The sequence below is a fragment of the Xiphophorus maculatus genome, chromosome 3 (assembly GCF_002775205.1).
Source record: "Xiphophorus maculatus strain JP 163 A chromosome 3, X_maculatus-5.0-male, whole genome shotgun sequence".
Classification (NCBI taxonomy): Eukaryota; Metazoa; Chordata; class Actinopteri; order Cyprinodontiformes; family Poeciliidae; genus Xiphophorus; species Xiphophorus maculatus.
Window position 1 is genome coordinate 673,989 of NC_036445.1, and position 12,538 is coordinate 686,526.

At 40.7% G+C, this 12,538-nt stretch overlaps 1 protein-coding gene across 1 annotated transcript in view; it reads left to right on the forward strand.

The window, feature by feature from the left end:
* Positions 1-2,519: 2,519 nt before the first annotated feature.
* The window catches only part of LOC102221691 (sodium bicarbonate cotransporter 3-like), a 28,955-nt gene continuing 18,936 nt past the window's right edge, over positions 2,520-12,538 (forward strand). Inside the window, exon 1 of the mRNA XM_023330647.1 lies at positions 2,520-2,663. Coding sequence (XP_023186415.1) covers positions 2,622-2,663 — 42 coding nt within the window. The 5' untranslated portion in view covers positions 2,520-2,621. The remainder of the gene's footprint in view (positions 2,664-12,538) is intronic.

Sequence of the window (12,538 nt, forward strand, 5' to 3'; positions counted from 1 at the left end):
AAACTGGAAGCTCGACTAGATCGCTGGAGAGGGCTCTGGGTTACCATTACTGGCTAACACTCAAGCGTTGGTATGCTGGCAGTCGCCGTCTCTTGAAGTCCCGCTGACGAGTGGATTGGGAACCGGTGTGATGGTGACGTCAGCCCTTCAGTCCTCCTATCCTAGCCTCCATGGTGCCATCTGGTGGTGATGGCAAGCCATAGGAACGGAAAAAGAAAAAAACCCAACTCCTGACAATGATTGGGTGATGGATGATGGTTGGATGGTGGTTGGATGATTGTTGGATGATGGACAGATGATGGATGATGGTTGGATGATGGACGGATGATGGATGATGGTTGGATGATGGTTGGATGATGGATGATGGGTGGATGATGGTTGGATGATGGATGATGGTTGGATGATGGATGATGGTTGGATGATGGATGATGGTTGGATGATAGTTGGATGATGGATGATGGTTGGATGATGGATGATGGTTGGATGATGGTTGGATGATGGATGATGGTTGGATGATGGATGATGGTTGGATGATAGTTGGATGATGGATGATGGTTGGATGATGGATGATGTTGGATGATGGGTGGATGATGGATGATGGTTGGTTGGATGATGGATGATGGATGGATGATGGTTGGATGATGGTTGGGTGATGGATGATGGTTGGATGGTGGTTGGATGATTGTTGGATGATGGACAGATGATGGATGATGGTTGGATGATGGTTGGATGATAGTTGGATGATGGTTGGATGATGGATGATGGTTGGATGATGGTTGGATGATGGTTGGATGATGGTTGGATGATGGTTGGATGATGGTTGGATGATGGGTGGATGATTGTTGGATGATGGATGATGGATGGATGATGGTTGGATGATGGGTGGATGATAGTTGGATGATGGATGATGGTTGGATGATGGTTGGATGATAGTTGGATGTTGGTTGGATGATGGTTGGATGATGGTTGGATGATGGTTGGATGATGGTTGGATGATGGTTGGATGATGGTTGGATGAAGAAGCTGCCTTCTTTCTGCTTCAGGTTTTGCTTCATTTCTCCAGACGGATTGAAAAAGTTTGTACTCCCTCCACCGTTTCCTCATTTTGTCTCGTTCTGAATTAACCTTCAGTCTTACTGGCTTTGATTGGACAGAACAACACAAACTTTTCAAATAAAATCTGAAAAGTGTGGCGTACCTTTGTTTCTCAAACCCTTTTTACTCTGAAACCCCAAAATACATCCAGTGTCAGCCAAGCTAAGAGCAGCTGATCTGGGTCTTTAGAGAACAACCAGCATCATGGAGTGGATCCATGTGTTAAAGTGGCCTAGTCAAAGTCCAGACCTGAGTCTATTTGAGAAAACTGATGTTCACAGATGTTTGAGCAGCAAAGCTGGTAGAGACTCCAGATTTCATTTTCAGAAATCTCAGGAAAACTCAGAAACATTTGTATGGCAGTTCGGTTTGCAATATAAATATTTCATCCTGAACTAAACAGATTACAAATGAAGTTTAATTTGGAGCTAAATATTTTATTTGTAAAGTAAATATTTAGTTTGGAGCAAACGTAATAAGTTATTAACAGACAGGTCTGTGCTAAAAGGGCCGTTTGTAAAGTGACAGTCAATGTTTTGATTTATTTACGCTAAGAAAAAAATAGGTGATCCAACTTAGAATGTAAATTGTTAGAAATAATCAAATTAAGTTTATCCAAGTAAATATAGTAAGTTTATTTTAAGTTAAACAAACTGAAATAAAGTTTGTGAAACTTTATGTAACAAATGAATTCAGTTTTTTTAAGTTGGAGCTTCAGTCTCTTTTTTTCAGTGTACTCTGACAGAAATGGGTGTTGATTTTTCTAGGTCATATTTTCACCATGTTATTCATTCTTTCAGAAAAGTCAGTTTCAGACTAAATAAGTTGGAGCTAAATTAGAAAACTAAATATTTAGTTTGTAACCTAAATGTTATTATATTTTTAAATTTGTTTGTAAATATGTAGCTTATAAACTACATATTTAGTTTGGCACTGGGACATTTATGAATGTATGAACATCCTGGTGAAAAATAAACTCCCAGTTTTTCTACTAAAACGGGCTAAATAACAGAAATTACTGCTGTTCATTTCTGACTGTGTGACTTTATCCATATGGTCTGTCTGTAGATCCAGGAAGTTAACCAACATTTCATGAAGATCGCACGTTTTTTATAGAAGTAACCACAGCCATTAATTAAAAATGTTTCTGTGAATGTGTTTCAGTAACTTTATAACAGGAGTTATTGGTTTGTCTTTCGCAGCCTGGAAAACCTCATGTCTAACCGGCAACTGGAACCATCAGTCTGGAACAACTGATGAGAAGCTCCCGTGCTTTGTTACCGGTAAAGCCACGCCCATTTTACATATCAACTCCGTCATTGGTGGAACTGAAAAACTGTCTGAAACGTCATTGGCTGAGTGAGCTGCCGCTCGGGAAAGGGCGGGGCTTACTACCAGAGTTAATATATTCCGGGCAGCCGCGTAATCGTGGCGGAGAGAAACGGCTGAGGAGGCGGCGGGGGCTGGGAGCTGAACTTGGAGGATCCCGGAGAAGCTGAGTAGAGATTTTCCCGGTTTTCCTGGTGATGGAGGACAACATGGAGCAGATGAGACCGCTCCTCACATCTGTAAGTCCCCCCCTCTTTCTCTCCTCTCTGGGGAACCTGTTAGCTGGAGGCTAGCGCCCCCTCAGCCCTCTGGGGTCCGGAGAGCCGAACAGAACCGGCAGGTCCGGACCCGGTACAGAGTTTGAGTTCGGGAAAGTCCAGAAAGTTCAGAGGACTTGGTGGTGTGTGTTGGTTAAAGACGGAGATGTTCTGACCGAGGGGAAGCAAAGGCTGCCAGCGGAGCGCTTTGTTTTTAAAGGAGCACGTTGATGGCAGGAAGTGGAGAGCTCCGCGAACTCCGGTCAAAAAAAGCCCGATTTTAGATTCAAATGCTCTCTGCTTCCTCTGGGAGCGGGAGAAAATGATATCAAAAACAAGTCAGACTCTCATTACACAAAACTTATAATCGGCATATAATGTCTCCACTTTGATTAGCTGTTTGTCTTGAAACAACTCCTGTTTCCTACCGGCTTGCTTGTCATTCCCAGATCACTACCAACTCTTCTTTCAGGTGAGGCAGAAATTTTCCACAGAACCTCAAGTCTGGTTCTGTGGAAACCAGGCTGGTTTTCAGCCTGGTTTCCAGCTTAGTTTCTAGCCTGATTTTCAACCTGGTTTCCAGCCTGGTTTCCAGCCTGTTTTAAACCTGTTACCAGCCTGATTTCGAGCCTGATTTTCAGCCTGTTTCCAACCTCGTTCCCAGCTTTGTTTCCAGCCTGATTTTCAACCTGGTTTCCAGCCTGATTTCTGCCTGATTTGACCTGCAGGTCACTGCTGGTGGCTCTGAGTTGTTGTGGTTCTTCTGGAGGAAACGTTTTGTGACCTCGTGGTTCTGATCCACATGGAGCCTGGAGGTCATCCTGCTGGGGGTCAGCTGGATGAAACTTCAGCAGAGGTGATGGGAAAGACCTGGCAGGTCTGTTGCCATAGTGACCAGGTGATATAACTCTCAGAGTTCCACCTGTCCGTGTTTTGTGGGATGATTGGATGACGTTTGAAGGTTTTGTTGAGGTCTGTGCGGGAAGCGTTTCCGCGGTCGGACCAGCTGAGCGACTCTGGTTGCCATCTGAATATGAAGCAGGTCAGCCATGTTTAATCCAGAGGAGAAACTTGTGTCGTAATAATTAAAATAGTTTTGTGTTCTGTTGGTGCCGGTCTGATGCTCAGGCTGCATGGATGCGACCCGACTAGACAGGTTTCTTCTTGGCTGGTTAACGTTGGTCAGGCATTCAGTTACTGACTGGTTTTTCAGTTCAGAACGCCAGTCTGAAATGGGGAAATATTTTCACAGGAAACCCAAGATGAAGCCTTTTAAATATCGAAATTGTCTTGTTTTTTGTTTTGTCAGAATTTTAATATTTAATTTAAATTATTCGAATTTTATTATTTAAGTTTTATCAAAATTAATTACTTTTCTTTTTGGGTTAATTTTTAGGACTACAGTAATTTTAATTTACTTTGTTTATATTTATAAATTAATATTATTAATTCTAATATAATTACATTATAATTATAATAAATTATATTATTTTAATATAATAAATTATATTGTATTTTATAATTGATTATATAAATTTTATGAACATAAGTTCAGAAAATGTACAGTTTCTGAACTTTATCAGTTTTACTGAAGCTGTTCAATGTTCATGTATTTGTTTTAGTTTTTGATTTTCTGTGAATTTCTAAATTTTTTGTTGACCTCTGGTCAATATTTAATTTTTATTTGTATTTTTAACTCGTATGTTTCTAATTATTTTAGTCGTTGTCAGATTGGATGTTTAATTTGCTCTGATAGCCTGATACAGTTTGACTTTGGTGTGAACCGAGGCGGACATGTTGAGTCAATTTGGTGTTTTTCGTAAATTAACTCATGCAGCTGATTGATTATTGGGAATATATGTGATTATATCTGCTGGAGGTAGCTTTGAGTTTGGAAACTTTTCCCAGTTTTCTGTAAAATTGAAGCATTTTTTAGCTGAACAGATGAAATGCTTCCTGATCTGGTTGGAGATTGTTGCAGTGATGAAGCAGCTCAGACTGTGGCTTTAGTTACAGGAACCACTGGGAACAACAATCCTACTGGGGCTTTTTAATTGGGCCCAAACGGAGCCACACACACACTCCCACACACACACACACACACACACACTCTGTGTTAACCCTGAGGTTCTGATCAGGCTTTAGCAGAGCCAGCTATCCCATGGCTGCTGCCCGGACCATCATGCCTCCACCACCGTGCTTTCCTGAGAGTCGGACTGTCTGTCCAGACAACAACGTTTAGAAGCAAACCTGATGCTGAAGCAGCAAGAAACTGGGATCAATTCAGATAAAACGGTGGAAAAAGCTGAAATGATTAATCGGATTAATTGATTATTGAAATAATTGTTAACTAACTTATAAATTAATTGTCAGCTGCAGTGTTCAGACTGTGAAAATGCCATTAGCTGAAAGAACAACACACTTAGATCAGTTATGAAGCCAAAACTGTAAAAAAAAAAGAAGTTTTTCAGCTTCAGCTTTGCTACCAATAATCAAACGTTTAGTAAACGGATCCAGTTGTTACATTTTAGGCAGTAAAATGTTGTCTTATTTTAAAAAATGAATCAAGTTATTAATCTGCATCTTTTTCTGTATTTATAATGTGTAAAAAAGCTTTTATCTGCAGAATGTTCCAATTCTTTTATCCAATAAATTGTTGAATCGTTGATTGATTAGTAAAATCAATTGATTAGATTGTTCTACGCTGCAGACGCAGCAGGTAAAGATCTCTAAACTGTAGGGTGTCAATAATGTAACAGAAAACAGAAAGTCAGTTTTATTTTTGTACACGTCATTGTTTACATTCTGACATTTTGCGCCGTTGTAAATGCCAACAACGCCACGGCATGTTTCAGGATTCAACACCAAAAACACTCAGACATTTCCCACACAGAGACCACAACATTCAGTCCGTTGCAGTTTCAGGTCTATTTTTCCATTACTAGTAAGTGATCGCTGTGGTAGATTAGCGACTGCTGCTATTAGCTAAGCTAACACAGCGGCGGTTGATTGGCTAATATAGACTGATGATCTGCCAGAGTCGGTAATTAGGTTGCCTTTTTTGTTTTCTAACTGAAGCGTAACAGACAGAATCCCACAGCACGTCTACATGCTACGTTTGTCATAGTCAAGCTAGCATAACTGAACTACCGCCCTCTCCCTTGCTAGTTTATTCATAATTAAAACTTTTTCTTGTCCTTGTTATCTACTTGTCATAGTGTAGCAAAGCACTGCATCCCTTTTTCTTTCATATCAGGCGTACATTTAAGATTTAGCGTGTTTTGTTGATAACCTGATAGCTGAAACTACTGCTACTGTTTTGACTTCAGAGGGAGCTGAAGGGCTTGATGTCACGCTGCAACGTATCTGTTTCTTTAAGAGGTTGAAACAGCACCAAAGTGAAAAATATAAAGTATGAAAAATTAAAGTATGACATCACAGCAGAAAAGTTCCAGTTTCAGATGTGAGGAAGAAAAAGGTTTTTTTTCTCGGAGGGAGTTTCAGGTTCACCAGCAGCAAAGTGAAAGCAGGTCTCAGCTTTTAGATTCACACAATGGAAAAATATCAACATCAGAGACGTACTGCTGAACGAAATGATGAAGCATTTTAGGACACAAACAGAAACCAAGTGGATAAAGTACCACACAACAAACACCATAGAATAAAAAGACAGAGGAGGAAAGGCAGTGTAAGTATGAGCTCAAGCTTTTAATTCGCGGCGCTCCTGAAGTTCTCAGCCTGGTGAACCGTGAACACGGTGAGGCTCAGATCCACGTTTTCTTCCCGGGAATTCAGTAAAAACCAAAAACAGTCCAAATGTTTTCCTTCAACCAAGATGGCTGCTTCAACCTGGCTTTGATCTTTACGGTTTCCTCCGTGTTGTGCCGCTCCACTACGTCTCCAGTCAGTACCGTCTCCATGGCGACGTCAGGACGTCCTGCTTAGCTACAAAATGGATGGCGACAGGTGGCCGATTTCTTTTTACATTTTATTGATTTTGGGACGTTTTAAATCAATTCTGAATCGTAGTGAATGAGAATTCATGTCAATCACAATTTTTATTTTGGGCACCGCGTAGAGCAGGGCAATAATAACATAATATAAAAATATGATGTATATCACAAGAGGTGATCAATAAAAAAATACATTCAATAAAATGTTCAATAATTTCACTGAACTCTGGTCCAGAACCTCACAGCATTCTGGGAGACGTAGGCAGAGTAAAACGCTTTAATCGCTCAACCAGCTAGCTGCGTAGCTTCTGCTAACTCAGTCACCCTTTGGTTGCCTAGCAACAGCCTGTTGACCACCAGCCTTTCCTTATAACTGCTTTAAAATGAAAAACATGAAGATAAAACAGGAAATGTTTTCCTTTCAGTTTGACAGGATTTCAAATATTAAAAAAAAAACAATCAATAATTACGTATCGCTGATATGAAACTGTTATGTCATGATGCATTGTTCAACCATGTTGTCCATCAGTGATCGTGAGACGGTTTGTTCTGGCCTTCCAGCGCCCCCTGCAGGCCTGGAGGTCTTCTGAGGTTTTTCTCTTGGTGTTTGACGCGTCAGACGGACAGAGTGGGAATCCCTTTCCTTCATGCACAGCTTTGAGTTGCTCTGTAATGATATTACATCAGTGGTAAAACATGCTGAGAGGCAATGAGTCGGATCCGACCCCTCAGGTCAACAACACCCTGAACGCTGCCGCCGGGTCGGGTCGGCCGTCCCGTTTGTCTCCGAGGAGAATGACAGGAAGCATCAACATGCTAACCTGAAGCCAAACAATCCGACTCCTCAGCCGGTCCGTTTGGGTCGTCTGGTTCTGGTTCAATCTGAACCATATGTTTGGTTTTTATCCTAACAATAGGTTATGGTGATAAAATTCATTATTGGCCCGCTCTGCTGCAGGTATGTTTGTGGTGAGGGAATATTATAATGACATGATGGAAAACTGAATAAAAATGGATTTTATGTAACGCTGTACAGTTTCTTCTTTTCTGCTGATTTCATATTTATGTTCTACATTTTCTCTCTTCCCTTCCTGCTTTTCTTCTGATCACAGCATATTTAATAAGTCAGTTTTATCGGCCGACTGCTCGCTCTCTCCTTCCACTTTTCCATCGAGTGAATCTTTTGACTTTCTTTCACAGCTGAAGGAAAACAGGAAATGCGTAGCTTCGGCTAACTCAGTCTCCCATTGGCTGATGCTGGTTCTCCAGCTGATGCCTCCTGCAAATCAAACACAGTTGGTGTCAAACGTTTGAGCCGCCATCAATTACATCAGTCATTTTTTCCATACACAAGTCAAAATTAAAGTAAAAAATACTTTCAACGACTGAGGAAAAAACAAGATGAAATTAGTGCAGAAACAGATAAACAATATTTAAATTTCTATCAGAAGCAAAAACACAAAGTGGACCGAATAAAAGTTTAGCTTATGATGGCGTCACTGTGTTATTCATAAGCATCATCAAAAACAAATCAGGTTATTTTCTGTATATTGGTGGAATTTCTGCTGAGTCGGTAAACAAACCTGTAAAATAAAATAATCAAACCTTATTGAATTTGTTTAGCTCATGATTTTTTTATTGTAAGAGTGAAAAGCATTTTTAACTTTTTATTCCACTCTGTTTTTAATATTCGTCCCGACTTCTGGTTTCATCGTCAATATCTTCAAAGCAAAAGCAGCACAAATGAAAGTTTTTACAGCACAAACGCAGCCGAGGTGACTGACATTAAATTAGTTTGATTCTGAAAGCGTGATGGGAGGGATGGGGTTGACCTCCGACCTCTGGAAACTTTAATATCTTTAAAATGATAGCGGCACTAACGTGGCACAAATATTTGACACCAATGTAGTTAAATATGGGTATGTGGGGTTGACCTTTTGACCTTTAAACTTTCATTAATTTCTTCAAAACAAACGCAGCACAAACTAATGGTGCATTCAGACCAACCAGGATTAGATTCCTGAATCAGACTAATCCGTTTTCTAGAAAGTCCGAGTTTTTGGGGAGTTCTGAAAGCAAATTTGAATTCCAAAACGGACTTAAAAACCGAACTCTGATCCTCCTATAAACCTCGGTGTGGATCCGGTTGAAGTGGACTCTAAAACGGTAGAAAACCTGTCTGAATGCAACCTGGCTAGAAACCGTTTCAAAAGCAGGAAGTTGGCTACAGTGCAGGGCATTCTGGTCATTTATTGCTCTCTGCGCGGCTGGTTAACGCAGATGTTGTCAGTTGTCATATCAACGGGTTTGCATGCCGACACTAAACAAGGAAAAGCAGAATATAAATGGTTTAAGTTGTTTTACAACTTTTTATCAGCTTATTGTCCCGTTGCCGTGGCGCTCTGCAGCTGCTGTTATTTTTAAACCTGTAATAAATGACCAAAACTCAACTAATTGCCTCGTTTGTTTAAACATAATCATCGAATAGGATGGAGGAATTTGCTTAGTCTGCTCTTGCATCTTGACAGAAACCAAACTGTTTATAGATTTATATCCAGGGAGAAAACTTACAAACATCAGCAATTTTCTCTGCTTTAATTTAAGTCATGTTTATAGAAATCGGGTAAGAAATAAAGGCGCTGAGATCATTTTGTGATTCCTGCTCATCCCGTGTTGGAACAGCCTGGTTTAGTGGACAGGAGTGTCGCTAGCATTAGGGGCTAACAGGCCGCTAGCATTAGCGGCTAACAGGCGATGTCCAGACTAGTAATGTAGATCAATGAAGAAATCCTACAACCGCTAAAATCTGACACTGCTCCTTTTTGTTTGCCTTTTGTGAAGAAGGAAGTTGCTGGTCTTCTTCAGAGGTTTTGTGTCGATTCCTTCAGTAGTTCTTGGTGCAGCGCCCCCACAGGCGACGGGGGGAACAGGGTTTTCAGTTTTAGTCGTTTGACTCGGTGCAGTGTGAATGAGAACTAGAGTTCTGAAAATGTAACAAATGTTGCAATTTTAGTCCCCAATCAGACCGAGTCTACCGGACTATCCGGTCTGAATGCACCCGAAATGCCTGACATTCTTAGATGTGAAGACGGCAGCAGGCCGACTTCACTCACACAAATTTCTCCACTGAGAAAATGAAGAAAGTCTGAATGTTTTGCCTGAAGCGACGTTCAGCCTCGTTTTCTACCATCCGTTTCTCCACAGCTGCAGATGATCCGGACTCAGGATTATAATAGTAATTTGACTTTAATCTTGATTCATTATTTACATGGATTTTAAAACTTCAACACAACTAGTCAGTTTTTCAAAACATCTGTCTGGAACCGTGTTTCTGCTAACCTCAACCAGCTGCTCCCATCGACCAACCAGGGCTTAATTTCTGCTTCTACGCAATCTGATTGGACGCTGGAAAACACTGTTGTTGTGCTAATAGGAGTTAGCCTGTCAGCAGAGCTATGCTAGCAGTGCTAACATGTAAAATCTAGCTCTAGTGTCAGCGTTCACAGTCCAGACCTGTAAAGAGGCTCAGTGAATGATCTGATAAATCGTCCCAGAAGTTATTGCAATAAACGATAATATTGTTGTTTTGATTCTCAAACTTTAAATTCAAATGAATGTTTAACTGTGGAACTGGAAGCCGTTTTAAACATCCAAAATAAATAAAACAAAAAAATAAAATGAATTATGAAGATTCTGCAAACAAAACTGTCCTTCAACAAAAGAGAAGTTTAGTTGAGACTGAAGATCTAAATGGAAATGTGAAAGGATTGATTGATTGATTGATTGATTGATTGATTGATTGATTGATTGATTGATTGATTGATCGGTTGATTGATTGATTGATTGATCGGACTGGCCTCATCAGGTCTGCCTGAACTCTGGAAAGTTGAATGACCAAAATAATATTTTACTCCAACCTGATGAACTGATTAAAAACTAAAATATATTTGTTTAATTTGTCTATTTATTCAGTAATTTGAATTGAAAATGTTGCTTTTTTGTCAATACACATTTTAAATCAATTGTGCTTAAATCCTGACTCTAATATGAACTTCATGAAACATTTTAATCAAGTCTCTCTAAATAATTAAAAGCTTCGGTGCTTTTAGCATCATTAGTCACCAGTTTAGTTTCCAGTTTATTCCAGTTACTGGTTGAAACCAGCAGAAGGTTTAAAATCCAGCTCTGCTCTGATTGGTCGTAATGTGACCAGAATCAGCTCTTCTTCCTCATGACTGTTGGACTGACTCCATGAACAAAGCCTGAACTGTTCACTGGCCCGATGACTCATGGTGATGTCACAGCCCAGCCGGGCTCTGATTGGACGAGGTTTAGAGGAAACGATAACCAAAACAGGCTGATTTCTGTCAGACTCTGAGAACGGGTCTGGATGAGGAATCCGTTTCCCCCGGCAACGGGCCCTTTAACGAGGTAACTCCTCTGCAACGTCTCCCTTCTGACCTGCCAAAATAAAAGCCCTCCTGGAGCAAACAGACAGATTTCTAAACCTCACTGAGTCAGAACTGATCAGCTGCATGAAAGAAGAAACCTTCACGTTGGATGAAACGTCTGCTTCTAAAAACAAAATTAACGAATTACTGAGAACCTGAAAATGGTTCCAACATGAATCTCAATGTTCTGATACTGGGGATCATTCAGAGAAAACCTGAAAGAAACTTCACGACCTGAAGCATTCCTCCAAACATCCAGGACCAAACCTGATCACCAGGCCATGGAAACTCCAGAAAGCTTCAGCTGCCGGAGCTTTGCTCCGTTTGACGGCCCGTCTGCAGACAGACGCTGGAAAACATATTATTGGCTTTGAGTTTATTAAAAACCAGATGCGTTCACATTGGGATGCAGGATGCAGCAGTACCGGTCCGACCTCTGTCTGCGTTTAACACAGCGGTACCGGTCCGATGGCGGTCATGTCTGCATGTTTGCAGTTAATGGTCACCTCACTGTTGGCAACTCAGCAACGTTCTTGCTTTATTCAGCAACAATCAGACAAAAAATTGGTTTTGGCCAAAATTTAAATTTGCTGGTTGGGCTTTTTAAAAATCGGAAATCTGCGATCGGACAGAAAACTGCAGTCAGTGCAGCTCTGGTTATTTCCTGTATCTGGCAGTCGATCATGCGGCTGTTTGTGGGTAAGGATCTGGTTTTCTCTCTGCGGTGCATCTGCACATGTCTGCCTGATGCTGCATGTTTCAGTTTTTCTGCCCCATGTTTTAGTTTTTCTGCTGCCTGGTGTGAACTTTCCCACACTTCCTGCTGGGCTTGCTGCACTCTGCTGCAGGCCAGACGTTATCCTCCCGCCGAGTTTTCCTAATATGGAAGCAGCAGATCAGGCTGGAGATGCGTCTCTGTGGAATCCAGCTGCTGTGATTCATATCCAGCCGAGTCGTTTGTTTGTTTTTATCACATTAATTTCTTTCTGAGTGTGTTAATATTCCAGATGACATGAAATATCTTTTAAATAGATGTTTTACCCTTTTGGACATTTTCAATAAATAAAAAATGTAAGCTGACAGTTCTGTCTGGAAAAATCCTACAATAATCAGGAAAAGGTGAACAACAGAAATCAGATGGAAAATGAAGAGCAGCTGACTTCCTGTCTGTCTGATCCACTGGTCAACATACCAGACCCACAGGGGGCAGTGTAGCGCTAAGCTAAACCTGTCAGCCAATCACATTGCTTCAAAACAGTCAGCACTTCCTGTTAGCAATCAAACATGGCGCCATGAGGTTCATTTATAGGTTAAGCTGCTTTAAACTGTATTAGAATATAAAGTTATTAAAAACGATGTTTATTGGGAATCATGTCAAAACAAATCTGTAAATTTATTGGCGGTTTATTCATCGCAGACTGAAATGCGAGAAACTCTAAATCTCCATGTTTGA